Source organism: Phoenix dactylifera, chromosome 12 (assembly GCF_051530095.1).
Source record: "Phoenix dactylifera cultivar Ajwa chromosome 12, Ajwa_hap1_PhDact_Kaust_v1.1, whole genome shotgun sequence".
NCBI lineage: Eukaryota > Viridiplantae > Streptophyta > Magnoliopsida > Arecales > Arecaceae > Phoenix > Phoenix dactylifera.
The window spans coordinates 29,196,967-29,221,835 of record NC_143201.1 but is presented as its reverse complement, the minus strand read 5'-3'; the positions used below and the strand labels follow the sequence as shown (position 1 = coordinate 29,221,835).

The 24,869-nt window shown below is 37.8% G+C and overlaps 2 protein-coding genes across 3 annotated transcripts; one reads left to right on the top strand and one right to left on the bottom strand.

The window, feature by feature from the left end:
- The first annotated feature begins 1,268 nt into the window (after positions 1-1,268).
- LOC103709610 (protein CLP1 homolog) lies at positions 1,269-7,466 on the top strand. The gene is made up of 10 exons (XM_008795052.6): positions 1,269-1,771; positions 1,870-1,938; positions 2,047-2,142; positions 2,896-3,137; positions 3,284-3,422; positions 3,530-3,586; positions 4,398-4,532; positions 6,105-6,340; positions 7,008-7,052; positions 7,125-7,466. Exons 1-10 carry the CDS (start codon positions 1,292-1,294, stop codon positions 7,210-7,212), a joined length of 1,587 nt encoding a protein of 528 aa, XP_008793274.4. The 5' UTR covers positions 1,269-1,291; the 3' UTR covers positions 7,213-7,466.
- A 3,327-nt stretch (positions 7,467-10,793) lies between these two features.
- On the bottom strand, positions 10,794-18,983 carry LOC103709608 (serine/threonine-protein phosphatase PP2A-1 catalytic subunit-like). Of its 2 annotated transcripts, XM_008795050.5 has the most exons (6): positions 18,357-18,983; positions 16,924-17,038; positions 15,144-15,252; positions 14,981-15,058; positions 11,954-12,145; positions 10,794-11,505 (listed from the first exon to the last, which is right to left on the bottom strand). In XM_008795050.5, the coding sequence occupies exons 1-6, from the start codon at positions 18,610-18,612 to the stop codon at positions 11,332-11,334; spliced, it is 924 nt and encodes a 307-aa protein (XP_008793272.1). In that variant the 5' UTR covers positions 18,613-18,983; the 3' UTR covers positions 10,794-11,331. The 2 variants fall into 2 exon arrangements, with proteins under 2 accessions (XP_008793272.1, XP_038986368.1); XM_039130440.3 differs by lacking the exon at positions 16,924-17,038 and having other exon boundaries at positions 18,357-18,937.
- Between the last annotated feature and the right edge of the window lie 5,886 nt (positions 18,984-24,869).

Below are 24,869 nucleotides of genomic sequence, written 5' to 3'. Positions count from 1 at the left end.
CCATGATCTAGTTGTAAATCCCTTGGTGCCCGTGTTTATTTTCTTGACGGATTGGGTTTGGACTGGGATCCAGAATTTCGGTTTTGTTTGCGATCTTATTTAAAATCTTGCACCATCCTCGTAAACTTTTTTAAAAAATAACTAAAAATATTAATACATCTTATACTTAATTTATCTTCTTTGCCTGGTTTAATTTGTATCTATACCTATTTTAAATAAATATTAATACAAATTTTAACTGAACATGTACCTATTAAATAAAAAATTCCATATTTAGCTCTATTTGGAGTAGTAGATGTAAAAACAGGGCACTCAAAGTACTTGTATCGATATAATTTTATCTTAATTAGTAAAATAATAAATGAAGGACAAGGGTTTGCTGGATTTAGAAGAGTATTGGGAAAAAAAATGAGTTTGAAAATTGTATGAGGCGGAAGATTATGACATTGAAAAATGATAATCTATGCAATTAATAGACAAAAAACATAAATTTATTAAAATTTATTATTTATGGTATTTGTTAAAAATGTTGACCTGATTATATAGGTAATATTTCTCTAAAAAGTTTAGGGCATTTTCATTAATGATTTTGTCGAACAGAATTTATTTGACATACTCTTCTCATTTTATGATATATTGTATATTTTCCTTTGAAGAAAATTTATTATATATCTGTACAAAAAGTTAAGCAGGAATGTAGTTGCTAATGTAAGAATTTTAGTTACACTTCACTTCAACCTAGGTGATACTTCTTGATCCAACTTGCCAAGCTAGCATGATATTATTGGTTTTAGGTTTGTTATAAATGGTCTAAATCGCAGATAGATTTCCAAGACCAACTCATTGGTTATCGAACAAGTTCTTTCAACGAACCCAACACAAGCCGACCTTCTACCATCTTTGTAAATCAAATAAAAAAAAAACAAACTTAAAGGTTCTATCATGCAATGGATGTGCCTGTGTAATTAAATTTTCCAGCCTAGCTTGTAATTATGTGATTTTGCTGATTGTACTGAACCAATCCATGAATTTTATAAAATTTTTAGCCCAACCATCCAAATATAATTTGATTCCTGCATCGCCACTAGCAACAGTAATCAGCTTAAATTTTTGAAATTATTTGATTCCTGCATGGTGCATACCCATCACTACGAGCAACAACAACCAACATAAACTTTTGGAGTCATTTGGCCCTCAACATAGTTTCAGATTAAAAAAAGCAAATGGGATAGTATTTAGCCATTAGTTTGTGTGGAGAATCGCACAATCTAATGTAGAATTACACAAAGTAATGGGAATTCTCCTATCCTTTGGCCTTTCCCAGAATTCTCTCCCTACCGATCCTTTTCTCTTGCCCCAAGGCATTGGAACTAGGGTTTCGGAGGAAGCGCTGCTGGGCTTCTCCGAATTAGCGTGGCCCAACGTTTCGTATTTGCAGCCCAAAAAGAGCTCGAACGGGCGCGACTCCGTTTCTAGACTGCGGGCTCTTCGCAGGCCTGTACGACGAGTCTCCCACCGTCCTGTTCGCCATACTCGCTTTTTGGGTGCTCTAGGTTTCGCACCGAGTGGGAGGACGGACATGGCCTCTGGCCCGGCTTCTGCTCCGGGCTCCGGCCGGCAGTTCAATCTGGCGAAGGAGAGCGAGCTCAGGGTGGAAGTAGGCCCCGATACTCCGCTCCGCGTCCGCCTCCTCTACGGCACCGCCGAGATCTTCGGCACCGAGCTTCCACCGGAGAATTGGGTCTCCATCCCCCCTCGCCAAAAGCTCGCCGTGAGTTCCTTCCCTTACCCTTCCCCTCTCCCCTATTTTCTCGTACTTCTCTCGTTAATCTACTGTTGACTCCAAGAACTTGAAAACCCTCGCTTTAGATTTTCACATGGAATGGTGCGACCATCGAATTGGATGGAGTTAGCGAAGTTGAGTACGTTGCAGATGAGGTAAATTAACTCATGGGCTCATGGCATTTAGGTCTGGAGAGATTTCTGTTTTCTTGGATGTCTGGTTATTTATTAGCCAAATTTTTACGTTGTGATGAATTTTTTTAGACGCCTATGGTGAGTTATGTGAATGTCCATGCTATTCTTGATGGACGAAGGGTTCGTGCTAAAACATCCCAAGGCAGCGACAAAGATTCTTCCCAGGTATTAAGCTATTTATGGTTGCTCAGTTTCTTTCAATTTTTGCAAATGATGGTGTTGGCTGTGACTTAAGCAATGACCACATTCGCAGCTGTGGTTGTTTGCAGGGAAACTCTGCCTGCGGAAAACTCCACCTTTGAACGATACCGAATATTCATGTAGAATGATGAACATATAGCGTATGGGGTTTGATTGTCGTCATAACAAGTCTCGCACATATGGGATTTAATATTAGTTTAGCAGGTTAAGAAATATAGGCAACTTGTAAGTGATTTTGGCAAAGAGTGGTTATTGCAATGAAGAGTAACGAAATATAGCAGAGCAATGACAGGGAGAGAATATAAAGAATGTGTATGAGGAAATAGAAAAGTTCATTTAATTATTAGGTTAGGTATATATGCTATCTCTTGTTAAAAGATACATGGAAAAGGAAACTGTAAGTTTGTGAATTCATCAATTTGAATGGCTCAGACTAGTGACATACATCGGTAGGATGCCAAGTTAGGGGGCAGCATATAGGATGCAATAGCTTGTTTCAGATCCATATTGTAGTTGAAGTCCTTGAGTGAGATTGGCTACCGTACCTAGATGTTACTGAAACATGTTAAAAGATTATGTATGTTCATGTATAATAATTACTCATACGGATTTATTTTAGTTCTTGTGAAGTTTGTAGTCCTTAATCATTTTCCTTTTTTTAGCTCTCTAATAAACTTTTCATTTGAAGTTCAAGCATTTACTTTCTTATTATTTCAGGGTCCTCGAGTGATTGTTGTTGGACCTACAGATTCTGGAAAGAGTAGCTTGTGCAGGATGCTTCTTAGCTGGGCTTGTAAACAGGGTTGGAAACCTACATTTGTGGATTTGGATATTGGTCAGGGGTCTATAACAATTCCTGGATGTATTGCTGCTACTCCAATTGAGATGCCTATAGATGCAGTGGAAGGAATTCCTCTGGAAATGCCACTTGTGTATTTTTATGGGCACACTACTCCAACGTAGGCTCTCTTTCTTCATTACTAGCTTATTAATCAATATTTTATGATAGATCAGCCTTTTTAGTTGATGCCACTTTGTGTCCTAATTCTAGCCTATTTGCCTGCACTTCTATAATCATACAATTTGTGAATATGTTGCTCAACAGTGTCAATGCTGAGCTGTACAAAGTGCTTGTGAAGGAGCTAGCACGAACTCTGGAGAGACAGTTTTCTGGAAATGCTGAATCTAGAGCTGCAGGCATGGTGATCAACACCATGGGATGGGTAGAAGGTCTTGGATATGAGGTATTCTTTTTGGAATTTGTATCATGAGTTTTCTCACTATCACGGTAATATTTTACTATAAATTAAGCTGCAACATATTCATTCATCTGTTTAGTTTTGATCTGCAGTTGCTTCTACATGCAATTGAAACTTTCAGTGCTGATGTGGTTCTGGTCTTGGGACAGGTAATTTTCTTTGTATCAAAATTAACTCGACGTTGTACTTGAGAAGCTTCAATATGCATGGATAACTTCTGACCGGAAGGGCATTGTTCCCTTTGCCGCTTTTGGATTTTGTTCTGATTCTGACTTTTGCTCGAAGGTTGAGCTAAATAACATAACTATATGATTTATGTTCACAAGAATTCCATCTTCTGTTTGCCGTGGTCGAGATTTATTAAATCTTTATCTTAATAAAACCTATTTTTTGTTTGTCAAACTTGTCTCTGTTCTAGCAGGAGTTCAGGTTGGAGCATAAAACTAAAAGTATTGTTTGCAAACATCATGTGAATGCCTGAAATGCACCAGCTACAAATGTGCACATGTTGGCGTAGGAAAGTCCTGCATTCTGAATTATAGAGCAAATTTACACATGCATCAATCACAATCTCTTTAGGCTGTGTTTGGTAGTGGGATAGAAAGCCCCCACATAGATATTCTTAGCCCTCAGCATCTCTCAAGATTTTCGTATCCCTGGGTTTAGGAAAAATTGCTGCCTGGTCGGGAATGGGTGAGGTTAACTGAAAAAGAGGGAAAAGAGAAGAGAGAGAAGAAATTAGACTGGAATGGAGGGTTGATGTTGACCAGGCTGTCTTTACTCCAGTGAAAGTAGCACTTTTTGGAAGGATGGTAGGATAACCTACCCCTTGTCCCAGCATTTGAAATGCTTTAATGTTTTGAATTTTAGAAAGTTCTGGCTGACTGACTTAAGAGTGCATTTTCTGCTAAAGTTCTTCTTCAGATGCCTTTGTTCATTTTCTTGATGCATCTTGTCCAGGAGAAACTTTGCAGCATGCTGAAAGAGGTACTAAAGAGCAAGCCTAACGTTGATGTTGTGAAACTACATAAGTCAGGAGGTGTTGTCCTGAGGAATACAAAGGTCCGCCAAAAGGCGAGAAGCTTTAGAATCAGGGTAAGTTGCAGCTTGAGAGACATCATTGTTGTAATAATATACCTTGGTATTTCTTTATATTTTTTAATGTACTCAAAAAGCTATATGAAATATATGCTTGTTTGCCTCTCTTACATGTTATCTACATCAATATGCTAGGCTAACATGATAAATGTGTCGATATGCTTGTATTCATGGAAATATAACCAATCACGCTTACATTTTGCATAATAATATACCTTGGCATTTCTTTATATTTTTTAATGTACTCAAAAAGCTATATGAAATATATGCTTGTTTGCCTCTCTTACATGTTATCTACATCAATAGGCTAGGCTAACATGATATGTGTCGATATGCTTGTATTCGTGGAAATACAACCGATCACACTTACATTTTGTATAAGTAGGCTGGCTTTTACATATTAAGATACATTGTATTCTTGACATGATATGGTAAGGGAAACAAGGTATGCATTTAAAGTTTGTTACATCATAAGCTAGTAATTGTTTACACACTATCAGGGTTCCTCTTTTTGGTGAGAAAAATTAGGGTTCAAGTATCGAAATTCTTGTCGTATGGTGCACTATCTCTGAAAAGTAAGATTACTTGTTGATGAATTATTCCCTTAATGAATGCTGCTGGATTCTTCAACATTTTTTCAAAAAAAAAAAAAGTTGATGAGTTACTAATCACAGTATGCTATTTTATCAACCTTTTCAGACGATTCCTACCCTGCTCATGTTATTCCTGATTTCTTTTATAAGTCTAATTTTCTTTTAATTTATTTGTAAATTACAATGTGATATAAACTAGGATATCTGTTGTCTAACACATCTATTCATGCTATAACAATGGCTCATGAACGTACTGGATTTGGGCTAATGTTCAATTTTGCCTTACTTCCTAATCCACTTGGTTTCTCAAACATTTTCTTTTCGATATGTTTCTTAAAGATTGATAAACTCTTTACATTAGACGTTGTCTTTATCCTTTTTTTTATCCATATTTTCCAAGTATGGAGGAACCTTGGAAGGTTCATCTCAATAAGAGTGAATTTAAAGTGTAAATCATCAAGACAGGTCTGCTGACCTGCCTAATGTCCTTGCAGATTTTTTTGTTGCGCCCCTACCTTACCAGGTGTTGCCTTGACAAAGAGTTTGGTACCCATTCATTAATTATTAATGGTCAAGAGCCCAACAAAATATGTTCTAAACTTTGTAGCTTGATTGAAACAGCTGACAAATGTTGATGTCATAAATCTTATCAATAATGTTGTTTCAATCCATCTTGGAGCCATTATGTTATGTTGGTCCAGAAAGCATACATTGGGTGGAAAATAGGTTGGTCTTGGTCTTGATGTTAGTTTAGGTTGTTCATGTTACACTTAATTTTGGTTTTGGAGGTGTTTGTATTATAACTAGAGCGATAAACTTTTTTGTGTGTTGGTGACTAGTGAGGAACATTATAATGATCTGTCTTATCTGCTTATCCAATTTCAGTTATTCCTGGAAACTTTATAATGTTTCAGCACTTAAATTCCCATTTCTATAGAAGATCTCATGTATGAATTCTAAATGGGTTTCTTTGCAGGAGTATTTTTATGGGCTTGCCAACGATATGTCTCCGCATTCAAATATTGTGAATTTCAGTGATATTTCTGTCTACCGTATTGGTGGTGGTCCGCAGGCGCCCCGATCAGCACTGCCTATAGGTGCAGAGCCTGTGGCAGACCCTACTCGGCTAGTTGCTGTTAACATAAGCCGTGACTTACTCCATCTAGTTCTGGCTGTTTCATATGCAAAGGAACCTGATCAAATCATCTCCAGGTAAATATTTTCGGTTGCTGATTCATATCAACAATTATCTGTCACACTGCTCTCTTGGTTTGCATGGCTTATAGTGCCAGGCCTTACTGGATCTGGGGACCCAAAAGGGGTGTGCGTGCATCTGAGATACCGTCTACAGTTTGAAATAAGGAACCTAGATACCAGGCTTTTACATGAAAAAAGTTACCAACTATGTGAACTTTCAAATAGTCATAAACTTCAATAAGCATGAACTAAAAGCCCACTTCTCAATTATATCGATATAATCCTTGGCATTGGTTAGTTGGAAACAATATGCTAAGTGGGGAGTCTACTCTTCCTCTACACCTCTACTGGCTTCTCTGTGCGCCCAAGTAAAGTTTTAGGCTGATAATTCAAGAGAATGCCATCTATCTGGATACCAGAAAAATCTAGTGAGCATGGGCATGGGCTGCGATTTGCTGGTTCGGAGCAGGTTTTTCATACCTTGAGCTACTTTATAATTAACTTTCCTGGATCTGCAAAATTTTTGAAATTAACTTATGAGTTGCTTTGGGGAGGTGCGCGATGGTTATACTATTTTATGTCTGTGTTGGTGGCGACATGGTAGAGTCCGTTATTTTCTTTCTTCTTTTATGAGCTTTACTTCAGCTTATATTGGCTAACTTTTCTTTGTAATTTACTGCAGCAATGTCGCAGGGTTTGTCTATGTCACAGACATAGATATCCAAAGGTATCATTGACTACTTGATATGCATGTAAATTACCTTTTAATCAGCATTGACCATCTTTGGATCTGTGACAGGAAGAAGATCACATATCTCGCACCATGCCCAGGTGAACTCCCAAGCAAATTTTTGATAGTGGGAACTTTGACGTGGTTAGAAGGCTAAGCTTTTTTGAACAATGGCAGCAAATTCAAAAATTTAGGGACAAGTAGCTTGTAGCAAGAAGGGATTGCCTTCCTATCGTTGTTTGATGTTACTAGAACTTGAAGCAACTTATGGTGCTATGTTTTGGAAGATGTCCTTTAGATCATAGTTCTTTGTAACTTGGGCTTCAATGTAACCGAATCTGGTCAAGAAAAGGAGGATTTGCACGTACCAATCATGGAGTTTGGTGACGTGACTGCACTAGAATTTTCAAATGTTTTCTCTATTCATGGGTATGAATTGTCCTATCTTCAAATCTTATTAGAAGATCTTCGATGACATATGTTTACGTTTTCCACTAAAATTGTTCTGATGTTGACTAAGATATCCAGAGGACATCAAAGGTGCGCCTGGGATGCAGTCTTTAGGGTTTCTATGAAATTGTCGCATATGAAGCATCCCAGCACCGCCGCCTGCTCAGTGGAGCAGTTCTCTGATACGGTGGACACATTCATCGAAACGATTGTGACATTAAAGCATGTTGAGATGAAGGGTCACGCTTTTTTTTTTTTTTTCTTTTGTGCCGGAAAAAAAAAAAAAAAAAAAAGGGAAAGATGAGGGTGATCAGTAAGATCTCATCCACTTAGCAACTAAAATTGGCCAAAAATGTTTGATACGGACAAATAAATTTTACTCATATCTTATCTACTTGCAAAAGAATTCTATTAGTATCCTCTTTCACGTATAAGTACATCACACCAACACTACCTAAGTATCGGCAGACCAGATGGCAACTCCATCGGACAAATCAGATGGGAATATTCGGTCTCTGCATTTAATCGATGTCCGTGCGTTTCGAACCTGGGCCACTTCAGTGGGATCTTAAGCCCGTTCCAACCGTGCTACTACCTCGGTGATTAAGGGTCATACATTCCTTGACCATTTAGACCTATATGCCATGGTCGAGGCAATGAGCTGTTAGGTGTCCATAGGTAGACATTTAGGCTAAAAAATCTGTATTATTCTAAGAAGCACTAAATGATTAGACTGAATACAAATAAAAGTTCACTTAATAGCTTAAAGTTACTTTATCAATAAGATAGGCCCTATTTGCGTTATATATAGTTTTGATCAGAAAAGTAGACTATGGTGGATTCTCCATTTTCACATCACTGAAAATAACACTTTGGAGCTGCAAAGGCAATATATTGTATATATATATATATATAATAGAGATTCATTTTGTAGGGAGCTCTCCATTCACCACATGGATGCCAGTATTAATGATGCTAATATAATGTACTGGTAATCATTAAAGTCCATTACTTAATATGCAGTATATATTGATGACATTGGTATTAATGTATTCACCCATCATTAAGGTTTGTTGCTTAATGTGTAATAGAATTTTGGTTGTTAAAACCATCTAATTTTATTATAATTTATTATATTATTATATTACATTTCAAGAATAACTCGAAAAAAAGAGAAATTGTAGTTTGAACATCACGTTGAACTGATGTTAGTAACATTGATATTAATGATGGGAGTTTTACATGAAGGCTTAGCTTGTGCAGAGTTCTCCATTTACTAGATGTCGGCATCAATGGTGTCAGTATTAATAATAGGAGTTTCTGCTTAATCACTGCTTGTATAGAGCTCTCCATCTATCATATTAATGCTATTATTAATGTGATGGCCATCATTGAAGTTCATTACATAATGTGACATTTTAATAATGCTAATATTAATGGGTTCCAACATCATTAAAGTTGATTGCTTGATGCACAATTGAAACTTGGTTGTTGAAGTCTTCTATTTATTATAATTTTTTATATTATTATATTGCATTTTGAAAATAGTTAGAAAAAAAAAAAAAGCAAACCATATGGGGTTGGTATCAATTTTGAATGCTAATGATGGGAGTTTATGCTTGGCCATCATTTAAGCTCAATTTTTAATATGCAAAAAAAAATTTCTATTAAAGCCTACATTTATTATAATTTGTTATTTTGTTGTATTGCATTTCAAGAATTGTTGGGAAAAGAAAAAAAAAGTTTTTTTGCTTGTATCATGCGGTTTATAGGCCAGCAAAAACTAAATTGAAGTGCAAAACTTACTTTTCTATCCGTTTAGCCAGCCGAACTATGAAACATTTATATCATTGTTCCACCAACTCTCTCGAATTTTTACATTCAAATGAATTGCCCAAATATTATAGTCTATGTGGGACCTAGGAAGACTTTCTGTTTGAGCGCGGTTTTGGACAGTAGCGGACTATAGAGCATCAATTTTTTTTTGTTTTTTCTTTTAACTGTTTAACAGAAAAGTGATTGTCGAACTTAGCATGCAAACCACTGGAAAAAATGACTAGACTTAAAGGAACAAAAGAGTGGTCAGCCCTCTCAAATTTTGGTGTCTAGCCTGAATCCATTTATTTTTTGCATAATTTGATAGCTCCTATGCACATAAACTTCATGTTACATGATGTACATACAATTGCATGCTACATTTTGATACGACGTTATTTGCAGCAAAGAATCATGTATTTATGGATATTTTTAATATGAACCATACGTAATTATTTAATTCCTTACATGCTGTAACCAAAATCTTCTCAGGTACATGAATGTGTATCCCCTTATATGTCTTCAAATGTCCTGCACAAGGTATCAGATAAAGATCTGTAGGTGGGAGCAGCTCTTGCCTGGCCACTGATTACAGCACATTGGCGGATATTGAATGATTAGCTTTTTTTTTCCTCCTTTTCTTTTTCCGGAATGGAATTGTATCATGAGTTCACTCAATAATTACGGTGGCTGGAATGGAACTGTGTCATTACCGCTGCCTTGTCTCATCCCTAGGCCCCCTACCCACCAATGTGATGGATCCTTAGAGCCAAATATTCCTATTTAAGGCCACATGATAAACCTGGTTAGTATTTTCAGGGTCCCTGTATATCCAGTGTAGTCAGAATATAACTTGGACAATAGAAAACCCTAACATAATGCAATATTTGAAAAACCATTAAAATGTTATCACCGAAAGATCAGTGTCAATTAATATACTGATTACTGATATGGAATACAGTTGTGCTGTGTATCGTTTTCTTGGTTAAAAAAAAAAAAAAAGATGGATGCACCCTCTTGCATCAGTTTTCAAAATCTTATAATAATACAACCTCCAATATGGAATGGAGCCCCAGAAGATGAGCTTGCTGATATAAACACATATATGCCATACCTCAATAAATTTCCACTTAGATACAGTCATATCTAGATCAAATGATGAAGATCTGCATCAATGATTCAAACCATCAAATATAATCTGCATCTCTAAAATATTTATAAATCAAAAATTATGTGATTTGAAAGTTTTTACCTTATGCATCAAGTAAATAAAAAATAGATATTGTTTTGTTGTTTCATATCACTTAACCAATTTTTTAACCATTTGCTACATAGATCCTTGAATTATATAATTTTTTATATGGAATTTAAAGATAAAAAATTATATCTAATGGCTCGGATTATTAATGTAAGACCCACTATCGTTCGATTCAAACCTGACTGGATCTGACCAGAAGTATAGCCACATACATCTTTGTGCTACAAAGTCAAGACATTTATTGCAAGATCAAATAGTAGACCCATATGTATAGTCTGATCATTTTTAAAATACTATAATTAATAGACTGCATGAACCCTCCTTTCACAACCAGGTCATTGACCTGCTGTCTGGGTCAGGAAAGACCTAAGCCATGCCTAGGCCATTCACCGCCTCGAAGCAACTTGGAACTTTTATGGTTTGGAGAGTTCCAGTCATCCAAATCACCCTGTGATGAAAAAAATAAAAACATGAACTTCACTGGAAAAAAAACTTCATTTAGATGGAACGGGTGTTTGTTATTGCTGCTTCCTTGCTTGAAGAATAATAAGGCGATTCGCAGAAAAAAGCCTCTTGAGAGTCCTTTTAATCTAACGTAACATCGCACACAGAAGCAGCAGGGAAAACTCCAAACAAAAGAATGATGTAGATGATCTTCCCGCTTACCAAAACTCCAGTTTTCTAGGATACATCTACAGAACAAACACAGCAGAGAACAAGCACTATTCCCAGCAGGTGACAGGGTTGTGGAGATTATAAAAAATAGTCAGGAGTCCTGCGAGTAGTCTCTGGCTCAATCTGCCTTGGCGCTGGATCAAATTGGAGGAAGTTCTGTTCCATGTTCTCCCCAATCTCCATTATAGCTGCCATGTTACCACAACGGTAACAATAATTTGGTGCACTGAATACTGTAACAACATTTCTGTCCTGCAATATATAGAGCCACAATAGATAATGTGAAAAATCATTTGATTACTTATGTTAAATAAAGAAAGTTTAAGAAAATAAAAGAAAATTTGAATGCACTTAGATGTCGCCAAAGCTTTGAAAATGGTCAGTGGTTTATGCCGAACCATAATGCATGTCCGTAACTATTAAGCAAAAGCTTTCACCACATTCGCCCACGATCTAGACAGGTCATGGTAACAAATCAGACAGCGGTCTTTTCCAACTTTTGGAAAGCCACTTCTAGATTACCGCACAGATTAAAATAAAAAATCAGACAGAACTCCAGGAAAGGGAACTGCAATCCTCAGTCATGCTGTAATGGAACTTAATTATAGCCACAAACTTTCATTATGATGTAGCAAAGTATTCTAAGCACAAAAGAGTAACAGCAAAAAAATGAAATGGTCCATAGTTCCAGTCGACCAACCTGACACCAGTTGTAACCTTCCATGACAAGTTGATGTGCTCTGGCAACAAGGCCAAGACCATTTGTGTGATTAAACTGTTGCGCAATGTCCTGTCCAAATGTGTACCCTGCTCCCCTTGGGGATATACCCCACCCACATCGGTCATCCGGATCAGACCACAAAAGATCACACATGGGTCCTTCATGTGGAACCTAGAGGCAATGAAACATTTATATTACCAAAGTCAGATGCCGATTGTAGAAGGCACTGGATTCCACTAGATTCTTTAACATAAAGCATGTAGATTTCAAACCAAGCATGTTCAGCCTCAAGCATGGAAAGAATAGTACCAACATTACAAGCCACAGAGCTGTGATTCGACATATTCACATCAAGTATTACTTTTAGGGACATCTACTGAAGAAACCAACTCCACCATGACTTACAGTCACAAAATCAGCCAGCAAGCATGGGTCACAATTTAACCAAAAATTGTTTCTCCCTTCTGGTAGGGAGAAGATTAAGTAAGCAAACTTTCTGTCGAGATTACTAACTCTTAGAGTCTGTGGCATAAGGCTGGGGGAAAAAAAGGATCTACCTTGTAGAAACAGATCAGTCTATGTCAACCTAGGAGAGTCCCTACCAAATGCTAAAACAGTTTAAACCAATCAGGTGGCATCCAGGTGCAGCATGTTCCAAAAAAAAACAGGTTAGATATTCAGATTAAATACCTAGCCTAGAATCATCAAGAATAAAAATCAGATCCAAATGTGAATATATGGTCACTAGGGTTTGGAATTATCTATTTCTTAAGAAATCAGCTTGATCATCAGCATTTCCAAAATCACCCAGGTCAGGAATTCAGATTTCATAATAACAGTCACCAGGAAGCATCCTGTTATTATTAACTAGTTCATATGTACATGCTCATCTAGATCTGGTGCCACCGATACTTATGATCAGTTCGATCAGGTAATTCAGGTTGCGAAAGGTGGCAACATAACTCGTGGAAACATGAGTCTAAAGCTTGGTATAACCCACCCAACTAACCCAGCTTCTACAAAAGGAGGCATCCATATGAGATTGAGCATAAGCCAATCAAAAAATGATTGCATTTCTGATCCCAGGAGAGCTTTGAACTAGATCCACCATATAATGTTTCTACCACAGATGCACAGATGCTGCTGTTTTCAAACAGTTTCAAGCTAAAAATGATTCAAGGCTATATAGATTTCTCAAAGAGCACGATACTAAATCTTTGTCAAGCTAAACTACAAAAAATAAGAAAAAGAATATCTAACTGAGATGAAAGAGGATAATGTAATAATAGTACTTGTAATATTGACTTCTAAATATGGCATCATAGCAAACCAACATCGGCAAAACCGACCGAACCCCGTTTCAAACCGTACCGGTGTTCCGGACGCGTTCTCGGAGCTAGAGAAGAAGAAGGAAAGAGCAAGCGGGGGAGGGAGGGAGAGGGAGAGGGAGAAGACGCCAGTGGAGGCCGCGAGGGGGCTGGCGCTGGGAAAGAAGGGCCACTTAAGCAGGGCTTCTTCCCCGGCGTCGGCCCTCCGCCGGCGACGCTCCCCCACTCTCTCTCTCTCTCTCTCTCTCTCTCTCTCTCTCTTCCTCTCTAGTTATCCCTCTCCCCCGTCTGTTCCGCTGTGTCGGTACGGGCCCAGCACGGCATGGCGTAGGTCCGTACTGAGCCATCCCACCGGAAAACCGGTATGGGGTCCAATATCAGTTCCTCCAACCTTGCTGCAAACCTAAAGATCAAATATAATAGCATTTGAATTGGTAATTGACTATTGTATGTATTAACAAACCAAGTATAACAAACAATATATGAAATCATGGAGTAAAAGGATAGTATAAAATAAATGTACAAACCCATGACTACGACATAAAATTATCGTTCAACTTTTTAGACAATAAAACTGCATAATATGACATGAAAACAAGACATAACATTCAGTCAAAACTTTTATGGAATAAATATATGATGCCGCAACAGAAAAATGAATACTGAACAAGTTTCTTCAGCAATTAACTGTTAAATGAAAAAAAAAAAAAAACTAAATGAAAACACCAACATCCCAGTACCCAAACCGCTCACCTAAATGGATGGAAGGATATCATTAGAAAGCAGGGAGGCCTCATTTGTTCATTGTCATCAACCACACGGTTAATCTTCATTTTACTCCTTACACAGATTGTTGCCTTCTTGATGTTTACTAAAATAAAGCATGAGAATTACCGACATTCCTGATTTGACCACTGTACAAAAAAAGGGGTTTCTGATACCCACTGCATCACAATGAGCCTTTATTTGTTAAGAATCTGTCATTAGGTTGTTTTGCTTGTCTACTAACATCTGATCAATTAATATTATTGAGAACACTACACCTGAATCCCACATGTAGAACCATAATTAAAATGCATTAACCCTTTCTTGTAGAAAAATCAAAATGTTAGAGAAATAGAATTTGCAAAAGTTTGGATACTAGACTGTTCTAGTCATTTTAGCCGCAGTGGATAAATCTTAAATCTGACTGTTACTGCAATAATTATTCACTGTCTGATTGGAAATGTAAAAACTAAATGCAAATAATACATTAAATGATGATAGTCAGAATATGGCTGATCAATGTGGACCTGTTAATCATAAAAAATCAGATTGAGAAACAAATTAGTGATAGAACCCCCTCCAAGAGTCCAAACTTGGCCAAGTTACACTCACCCATTCAACCATTGCCAACCTGCTTAACTGGTTCTCTCCATCAAATTCTCCCTACCTTACCTTACCCACTTCAGTGAACCTCTTCTCCCACCTTTCCTCCACCCCCACTAACTCAACCTACACCTCCCACCAAACTGGCCAGGGAGCTTCTCACCTTTGGCCAAATTGCCTCAACCCACCCCTTCACCCAAGATCTAACCTAAGGGCCTCCTACTCTGCCCATATCATCATTGGTCGGAAGATATTTTGAGTACTAAGTTAATAGATGCAACAATTAAGGGGAAAAAAAAGAAATGCATACCTCCTGTATACGATCAAGAGAACGAATGTTATCTAGTGTATCCAGAGAAGGGGAGAGACCACCATGCAAACAGAATATCTAAAAAATAATTGTAAGCGGTTGTCAGGCATAAATCATAGATTGAGGTATAGTTAAAAATCTTGCACAAATCCAAAATCTGCACCTGATTCTCAATAAGGGCTGTAAGTGGCAGATAGTCAAACAGGTCAGTGAAATATTTCCACACATTTGCATTGCCATATTTTCTCAAACATTCATCATAGAAACCATACCTGTAACAAAAGCCAGAACATTAGTGGATAGAAAATCATAATTATTAGAAGTGACTGAGCGATTATTGCTGATCAGATTTTCCTATTCTGAGAACAACTGGGGTCAAATGCCAGTCACATATTTCTCTAATGGGAACATTGTTTATAACTGACAAGAAGTGGGAAGGACTCCATTTACTAGTTCATCAACACGCAGACGAAATATATGATCACAGAGCTATATCACAGAAGAATTACAGTTCAGATGAACCTCTTAAGATTTTTAATAGAAGCTTCAAGAACTGCAGGAAAACAGAACTTATGTCATTAGTAGCTAGTGGCATCTAGCAGAAATGTGCCTTTAATTTTACTGCCTTCTTCATGTCTCAATATCACAGGGGAACACATTAAGCTTGCTTGCATCGGATGGGAGAAATAATATGAAGTATTTATTGGCTTGAGAAATTACCATCAAGCAGAATTCACAAAACCATGATGAAATCCTGGGGAAAGAAAAAGCAAAGTCTCTAATGCATAATGGTTTTTTCAGGTCAATACTGCAAAGCATATGGAGTTCTCTTTTATGGAAAAATCTCTAAACAAATAAGCACAAAAGAAGCACCAAATCTTCTTTTGAAATGCCATATGCTAGCAGATATCATGAATTACATGGTCACAGAGATTTGTTCAAAAACACTTTTTGTGGACAATAATGCAGTAGGCAGCTCTGCATCTTTGTGACAAAGGTATGTGTGGAACAAAAAAGGACCTTGGGCGCATATCAACGATTCATAAAACTGCATAAATTCCTATACTAACATCAAGAAGAAGGTCAAAACAGCACACAAGCAAAAAAAAAAAGGAAAGAAAGAAAGAAAAAGTGCTCTAGATATTCGCAATGATAAATTCATCTTCATCATACTGTATTTATTTCATATCAAGAAAATTGAAAAGATCATCAAAGAAGATGATTAATTAATTCCAAAATTAAGGGACAAAGCATAACACTGGAGATTCCAAAAAGGTAGGTCCCTTGTAGCGTAATATGGATTTTAGTTAAAGCACAGATCAAAAGTTATGTAGTTAAATCTGATGAAAAGTCATGTGGCTAAAAATCAAAACAAGGGGTGTCAGTTTATACTAGAGAGACAGTGGCATCCTGAAACTTATTTATATCGGATCATCATTACCTGTTTTGAGAAAAGAAATCAGGTCCCATTGCAGTCAATTGCATATCCAAACATGAATGAAGTCCGACAAGATTACCTCATCACTACAATAAGTCTTTATCCCACTAATAACACCCTTTATAAAATAATAGGTTTGGTAACTGTCATTTCATTGTTTCCCAAGCCACCCTGCTGAAGCAGCCTAGTGATCAGAAACCTTCTCTAAGTCCATCTTATGGCCCTACCAACCAAATGAAGAGTAATTGTTATTGATTTTTCTATCATTAATTCTCCTGGAACTTCAATGATATGCCAGAGACAGCAGTTACCCATGCTGTAAGTAAACTTAGCAAACCAACAAGCTATAAAGGCAGCTAGGATCGACATCATCATATTTTAAAGAACATACTACGCTTTCCACCTAAACCAACCCTGTTCGAATCAGTGCCAAGTTCCTGCCATATATAGTTTTATGGAATAAAAAAACTTATGGTTATATGAACTGCAAATAGTAACAACTCACACTTGAGTAATTTGCCGACTTTCATGATTTCCTCTCAAAATTGTAATTCTATCTCTATAACGAACTTTCAGGGCCACTAAAAGTGTAACAGTCTCCACTGAATAATAACCACGATCTGCATGAGAAAGTAAATAACTAGTATTAAGCAAGGATGATGTTAAAATAGAAACAATAATGTCCGAAGGACATAATGAACCCTAGTGGTACTGATGTGTACCAAAAATTTAATGCAAACAGAATAAAGGAACATGCCGGTCACTTTGTACTGGAAAAGAAAAATCCAGAGGCATTCGCAAATAGGAATGCCTGCACAGATAGTTAACACCATAGCCGATTGAGCACAAGCATTTGTCATCTGCCTTAGGAAGTTTACTGTGCAACAGTAAGACTACTAGCACAACACAGTAAATTTAGCTTCTCAATTAATGATAAAAAAACACTGAAAGCAGATCTTAACTCAGGGTGTTAAGACCTTTCAGTTGGGGTTTTTTAAAAGCATATCTGCTTTTTAATGTACAATTAATGGGAAGTTCAATTAGCATGCTAAAAGAAGTAATGTAGCATATGTATATAGAGGCCAATAAGAACCCCAAAGTTGGGAAGTAGGTGAAATCCTCCAGCAAGCAAGCTTGCCCTAAAAGAACCTTGTCTTTGTTATTTTCTCGATGGTTTAACAAAAATCACAGCACGCATCACAGAAAGGAAAAGAAGTTCCCGAAGAACATGCCCTGAATAATTCAACTTAAAGACAAGCTGTTCTAGGTTTGAATTCGGCCATGTACATGCAGAAACTTCTTTGCAAAACGTCATAAGAATTTTCAGCAGCCATTCAGCCAATCTTTCTCCAGGTTTGGTCATCTTATTCAATAATATGGTGACTGCTATTTTCTCAACAAATAGGATTGCAGTTATAGTGTAATTTCTACAGATTTGGCACAATAGGGCCCCTTCGTCCTTGAACAGCTTCAAAACAGGACGATGCAGCCATATCAGGGATGGTGGACTACTGCCACTCTAAAAACAATGATTTCAAGAAGCTATCTCTCCTACTGCAATCATAATTTAGCCAATTTTTTTTCTAAAACTACGGTTTTTTTAACAATCAAAAAATCCAACGTACAACAGCAATACTTTCTACAGTTTATTAGTAGGCAAAAAAAAAAAAATAGAGCAATATATATAGCAGGACCAAGAGATAAATCCTATTAAGGGGGAAAATATCTGTTGCTTTTCAACGGAAAGATAAATAAAATAAAGACAAAACAGGAATCAGCTCCCCTTAAAAAAAGATATATATGACATGAATTCGTTAGGAAACATAACAGTCATATTTTCAACAAATACGAATCTCCGAACCCTAAAACTAAAATTTCAAGCCAAGAAACCTAAGGAAAACAAGGGAGCCGCTCCTTTCCCTCGAGCAAATAACTGACCTACGTAGTCCCCCATAAAGAGGTAATTGGTGTCGGGCGCCTCTCCTCCGATCCGGAACAGCTCGATGAGATCGTGGAACTGGCCGTGGATGTCCCCGCACACCGTGACAGGGCACTTCACAGGCTGGACGTTCCACTCCTCCATCAGGATCTCTCTCGCCTGCTCGCAGAGGGCCTTCACTTCCGCCTCCGGCAAGAACTTGCATTCCCTCAGGTGCTCGATCTGCCGGTCCAGATCCGCCAAGTGCGACGGCATCGCGCCCCCCTCTCCTCCGCCCGATCTGCGACGGGAACCGATCAGCCGATCGAGATCAACCGGGAATCCGCTGGAACGTCGCGGTCTAGAAACCGGAGGCCCGGAACTACAGCGATCGGCGGCGAATTAGGGTTCGGGTGAGGGCTGAAGGGAAAAGAAAAGAAGAGTGGGGCAGAGACGACTCGATCCAGATTCGCCTTTGCTCATTCCTCCATTCTTTTCTTTCTTTTTTTTCAAAAAAAAAAAAAATAGGCGGAGTCGGCTACGCAGGAAATCGAATGCCTTTCCGGCCTCCTCACAGAGAAGCCACCAAATTAAAATAAAAGGGAGAGAAAATAATACTATAATCTTGATAGAAATTAGATAATAGTTCCATTAAGATAACTCGCGGAACTGTGGATTCAAGTTCGTCCGCATTTCCACCAATCAATCTCAGCCGTCCATTTGTTCACCTACTCCACTAGATTAAGGATCTCAAGTACGTGGAACAGTTCTTCTAGGTTATATCTAACAACAAACTGCCTTCTGTGTTTGTCGAACGAGGACCATGAAGTCGGTGCAGGAACCGAGTTGTAGTTTCCAATCTTGACCTTACACGTCGTCATGCAGTGCCCAATTGCTGTTTGAGTTGATGCACAAGATCTTCGGTGTTTATTTTTCGGTACAAATTTTTTATTTTATTTTATTTTATTATTTTTTTTGACTTGGGGCTGAGCCCATGTCCATGACACGAAAGGGTCAGAATGTGGTGGACCTTGTCTTATATTGCCTTTTTTATACATACATACATACATACATATATATATATATATATATATATATATATATATATATATATGCACTTATTTTATCTTTTATGTGTACTTTACCCAATTTAGCTGTTGACGACTTTTAATTTTCATTTAGCCTCTTTTTTTTCTTTTTTTCTTTTTTTTTTTTATCTCACACGTACATGAGTACAGCCAGTAAAGTCAAGAAAAAAAAAAGTTGACGAAGAAAATAAGGAACATCTACTTGGTTTACTTAAAAAAATTCACGATAGTGATCCACCGCATAAAAGGCCATCCAATCTGTATTAAATGAGGCTAGATGGGCTCGAGACAGCCCAAGATTATTTGGGTCAGGCCACCTTCAAGATGGATTTTTAGCTCGGCCGAAAAGAGTTTGGGTTCAGCTTAAGCTTAGATTTAGATCCCAGATAATGACATCTGCCGGAAGGCTGATTCAGGGCCCTATCAACCCTGGTCTACCCCCTAACCCTGACCCCTTATTCCACTCTCATGTCCCACCTCGGTCGTAACCCCCTCTCCTTTCCTTCCATGTCACCCACCGCTTTGGTGGCGCCGCTCGTCGACCTCGTGATCCACTAGGTTCGATCTTGGGTCGGTTTGTTGGAACTTGGTTCAAGTTGGACAAATTCGTGGTCCGGGCCGGCCTCAGGCCCGATCTCCCAATTCGTTTTCGGGCTTTTCTAGGGACAAGCCAATAATATTTCCAGGCCTAGTTTCAGCAATAATGTGACCCGACCCCAAACCCGGCCCACTTCCGGCCTTTGCTTGACCAAAGTAGACTAGGAAGGCAAATCGTCTTATGGGCTCATTTGAGTGCACATGCAAAGTTTGTTTGACCCAGCTCAATAATTAACAATCCAATATATATTGAATTAATTATGATCTATCATTAGAGTTGGGCATCGGGCCGTGCCGGGCCGGCCCGGCCCAGGCCCAGCGGGCCCAAGGTCTAAACGGGCCGTGCCTGGCCCGGCCCGCTTATGAAGCGGGCCGTGCCGGCACGGCCCGTCTCGGGCGCAAAAGGAAGCCCGGCCCGGCCCCAGGCCCGTCTATTGGCGGGCCGGGCCGGGCACGGCACGCCACGGGCCGTGCCGGGCACGGCCCGTAACGGGCGCAAACGGGCCGTGCCAGGCACGGCCCGTCTGGAGAGGGAGGAGGAAAATAGCCGTTTCCAACGGCTATTTTGGGAAAATGACATTTTTACCCCTCCCAACAGTCCAATAACGGCTGAATTGAGGGGTATTTTGGGAAAAAAATTTGGGCTTCTATAAATAGCCCTTTCCTCCCTCATTCTCACCACACCAAACCAACTATTCTCTCCTTCTCTACTACTATTATTTCTCTCTTCTAAAGTGCTCTTCTAGCAATTTAATTTTTAGTTTGCATTTAGCAAGTGTTCAAGTGCTACACAAGAGGAGGTTCCTGTTGAGAAGAGAAGGTCACTCCTGTTGAGAGCACAAGAGGAAGCTCAGAATCTTGGCTCTGCCTCTGCCCTCCGACCCTCTACTCAATTCCTCCAATCCTCCTTGTGGTTAGTTTTTATTTTTTGAATTCATCAATTTAGATATATCATCTTTTGAGGAAAGTCAGTTTGGCATTCCTCCTGTTTCTGAGGGAGAAGAAACTAATCCCCAACGCCATGTTCCTAGTTCCTCTAGAACTAGTGAACCGAGTGAAGATCAAACCTCTTCTCGTAAGAGGACTAGTGCTGTATGGAATGAATTTGATAGTTATGGTTGATGGAGTCTGGAAAGCTAAATGTAAAAAATGTGCCAAACTTTATAGTTGTAGTAGTAGTGGGGGAACAGGGCATTTAAAAAGACATCAAGAGAGTCATAGGATGCATGATTCTCATGCTCAAACTCAAAGTACCCTTAATATACAAGGGGGATTACTTGTAGGTAATTTTGCATATAATCATGAAAATCAAAGAAAAGCACTTGTAAAATGGATAGTTAAGGATGAATTACCTTTTAGTTTATGTGAATCTTTTAATTTTGAAGAATATGTTCAATTAAACCTACAACCTGCTTACAAAAGAACTAGTAGGCGTACATTTAGAAGAGTAGCTATGACTAACTTTTTAGCAATGAAACAAAGTTTAATTGAAACACTTTCTACTTTAAATGTAAAAATTCTATTAACTTCTGATATTTGGTAAGCATCTGTAGGTAGTAATTGTTTTATTGCCATTACTGCTCATTATATTGATAATGATTGGCAATTAAATAAACGTATTCTTGCTTTTCGTGCTTTTGATTTTCCACATTCTGGGCAACAAATTTCAAATATCATTTATCAAACTGCATGTTCATATAATATTAATGATAAAATTATGTCTATTACTTTTGATAATGCATCTAATAATAATTCTGCTGTTGCATTATTAAAAGACTCATTGCATCCCATGTTAGATGGAAATTTATTGCATATTAGATGTGCATGTCATATCTTAAATCTTTCTGTTCAAGCTGGCATGGGTATGATTCAAGATGTGATTGGTAAAATTAGAAATGCAGTTTCTTTTATTCATGCTTCAAGAATTTAAGGAACTATGTATAAATCATGGTAAACATTTAAAAAAATTTAAACTTGATGTAATTACTCGTTGGAACTCAACATATAGCATGATACATGATGCATACCCATATAAAAACTTATTAAGTGCATATATTAATGATCGTGGATTAGGCTTTACATTGACTAAAACTGATTGGAATAAAGGAAAAATTTTGGAAGATTTTTTGCTTAGTTTTTATAATGCTACCAATGTTCTTTCTGGTATTTATTATCCAACTTCATGTTCATTTTTACAACAAGCATATATAATTAGTCAAAAATTTTCAGAACATAGATATGATGATGTTTTAATGCCTATTATTGACCTAATGGAATCTAAATGGAATGAGTATTGGGACAAGATATGTCCTATGCATAACTTAGCTGCTGTATTTGATCCTAGAGTTAAATTAAATGGCGTGCTAATTTTACTTGATGCATACTGTGAAAATATGATTAAAGATCCTGAACCTGCTAAAAATGAGGTAAAACAACTTCTTTATGATATTTATGCTATATATAATGAAAAAATTCGTGGATCTAGAACACAAATACAAACCTCTATTTCTTCTTCTAGTAGTTCTCGTTCGTCATCTATTTTTTCATTCATTGCACAGAGAAGACACACACATGCTGCAAGTTTATCTTCATCTTCTTCATCTTTAAGTAGTGAACTAGAATTTTATTTACGAAATGATCTTCAGTCTGCATATGATGAAAATCAAATAGAGAATCTAGATGTATTATCTTGGTGGAAGAGTGTTAGAAATCAATATCCTGTTATGTCTGCAATTGCACGCGATATTTTAGCTGTGTCGATGTCCACGGTAGCATCGGAATCCGCTTTTAGTGCAGGTCGGCGTGTTCTTGACGAAAAGAGAAGTAGGATGACGGGCGAAACGGTGGAGATGCTTCTCTGCTTCAAAGATTGGTTGGATGCTGAGGCAAGACTTTAAGATAAAGGTGGACATAATACAACATCCTCTGATGATGATGATACAAACACTACTGAAGATTGAAGAGTGAATACTGATTCACTGAATCACTGATGATTAACAAGATTTCTTAATTTTTTATAATTGTACATTTTTATTGTATTCTGGAGGTCAGACCAAGGTCCAAACCTCGGCCCTTTCTTATTGTATTCTGGAGGTCAGACCAAGGTCCAAACCTCCCTTCATGTACTATTTTGATTTAAATTGATAAACTGGTAGGGGTCTATGCCAAACCCCCCACCATTCCGGTGGCTTTATATTCATAAATCCTTAGTTTTCAATATTTATTAATTTATTAAAAAAATTTATGAAGCATTAATTTTTATCGGGCCGGGCCGGGCCCAGGCCCGGACCGTGCCAGGCCCGCGGGCCTAGAGCGGGCCGTGCCGGCCCAGGCCCGAAGCGGGCCGTGCCGGGCTCGGCCCGTGGGCCAATAACCTGTGACCCAGCACGACCCCCTTAAATGGGCCGTGCCAGGCACGGCCCGGCACTGTAGCTATCGAGCCGTGCCAGGCACGGCTCGCTTCGTGCCGGGCCGTGCCGGCCCGGCCCAGTGCCCAACTCGCACGGCCCGGCCCAGTGCCCAACTCTATCTATCATGAGACTCGATATGGAATCTTTTTTTCACTACGAGGATGACTGAACAAGTTTTAGGGGCAAGATCCGCCGCTGAATCACACGCCAAATTGTTGGAGGCTATAATTTACCGTTATAACATCCAATTGAAGTGTTCTTGGAGTCGGATAACTTTTTGAACTTCATGACTTGGCGCCCTTTCTTAAGGATACAGTAGAACGAGCAAAATCAACTTCTATTGTTTGTACCTCAAAACGAGTATGTTAAAATAAAATTTACTTTTCAGAAAAAGTTTTAACTGAGCATATCTTCCGATCTAGAAAAAAATTAGGTGAAGCGATTGAAGACAAAATTGATGTAACATATAAGATTTAGCTCCCGTGGGGTTTTAATTTTTTGCACGATGATTTCCATCGATCATGTCTATTTCGGAAAGCTATAACATCTTTTAACTATAAAAGAAATCCATTCCAAATTGTGCAAAATCAGGGCTCACTAATATAAATAGAGAGGCATATAATTCAGTTTTATTAGTTGATAAAAGAAAATCAGATTAAGACCCTACCTTTACTCGTTTCCTTTTTTTTTTTAAAAAAAAAAAACGAGTCTAGAGTACATGATGGATGGCACCTTACAAAAATATTATAAGACAAAGGCAAAGGTAAAATTAAACCTAAAATAAAGTATAGAGTAGGGTCAAGCCTTCATATTCTTTTTGAAAGATTTAGGAAAGTTGTTGTGGATATTTGACCCATGCATTCATTTATTATTGAGATCAAGTGGCTTTTGTAACAATGTCAGGCTCGAGATTGTGGAGGAGAAACAAAGATATTAAAATGAGAGGAAAAATATGGAAGAGAAATGTTTTGGTGAAGGGTGTAAAGGTGGCACCAGACTGAGATGTTTTTGTTGATAGTTGTTTACTGTATTAAAAAACCTAACCAAAAAATAATGGGCTTGATTGAACTAGTTACTATGGCAGGCTCATTGGCTTAGTTCCTAAATGCTATAAAATAGCTTAAACACAAGATAGAACAAAAGCAACGTCTAAATTACAATAATAATCGAAACAATAGTAATAATTATAAAAATAATATCAAAGCAATGCTTAAATAATAATAATAACAAAAATAATAATAACTATTATAAAAATAGTATTATTATTGTTATTATTATGATATTAAAAATATCGATGTTTTTCCAAACTATCAAATTTAGCCATTCATAAACATAATTTTATTATATAATGATCATTAATATGGATAAAAATATATATCTAACTAAATTCAATCCCCTCTTCAATGTCCAAATTCTACATCCAATTTTATCTTGCCCC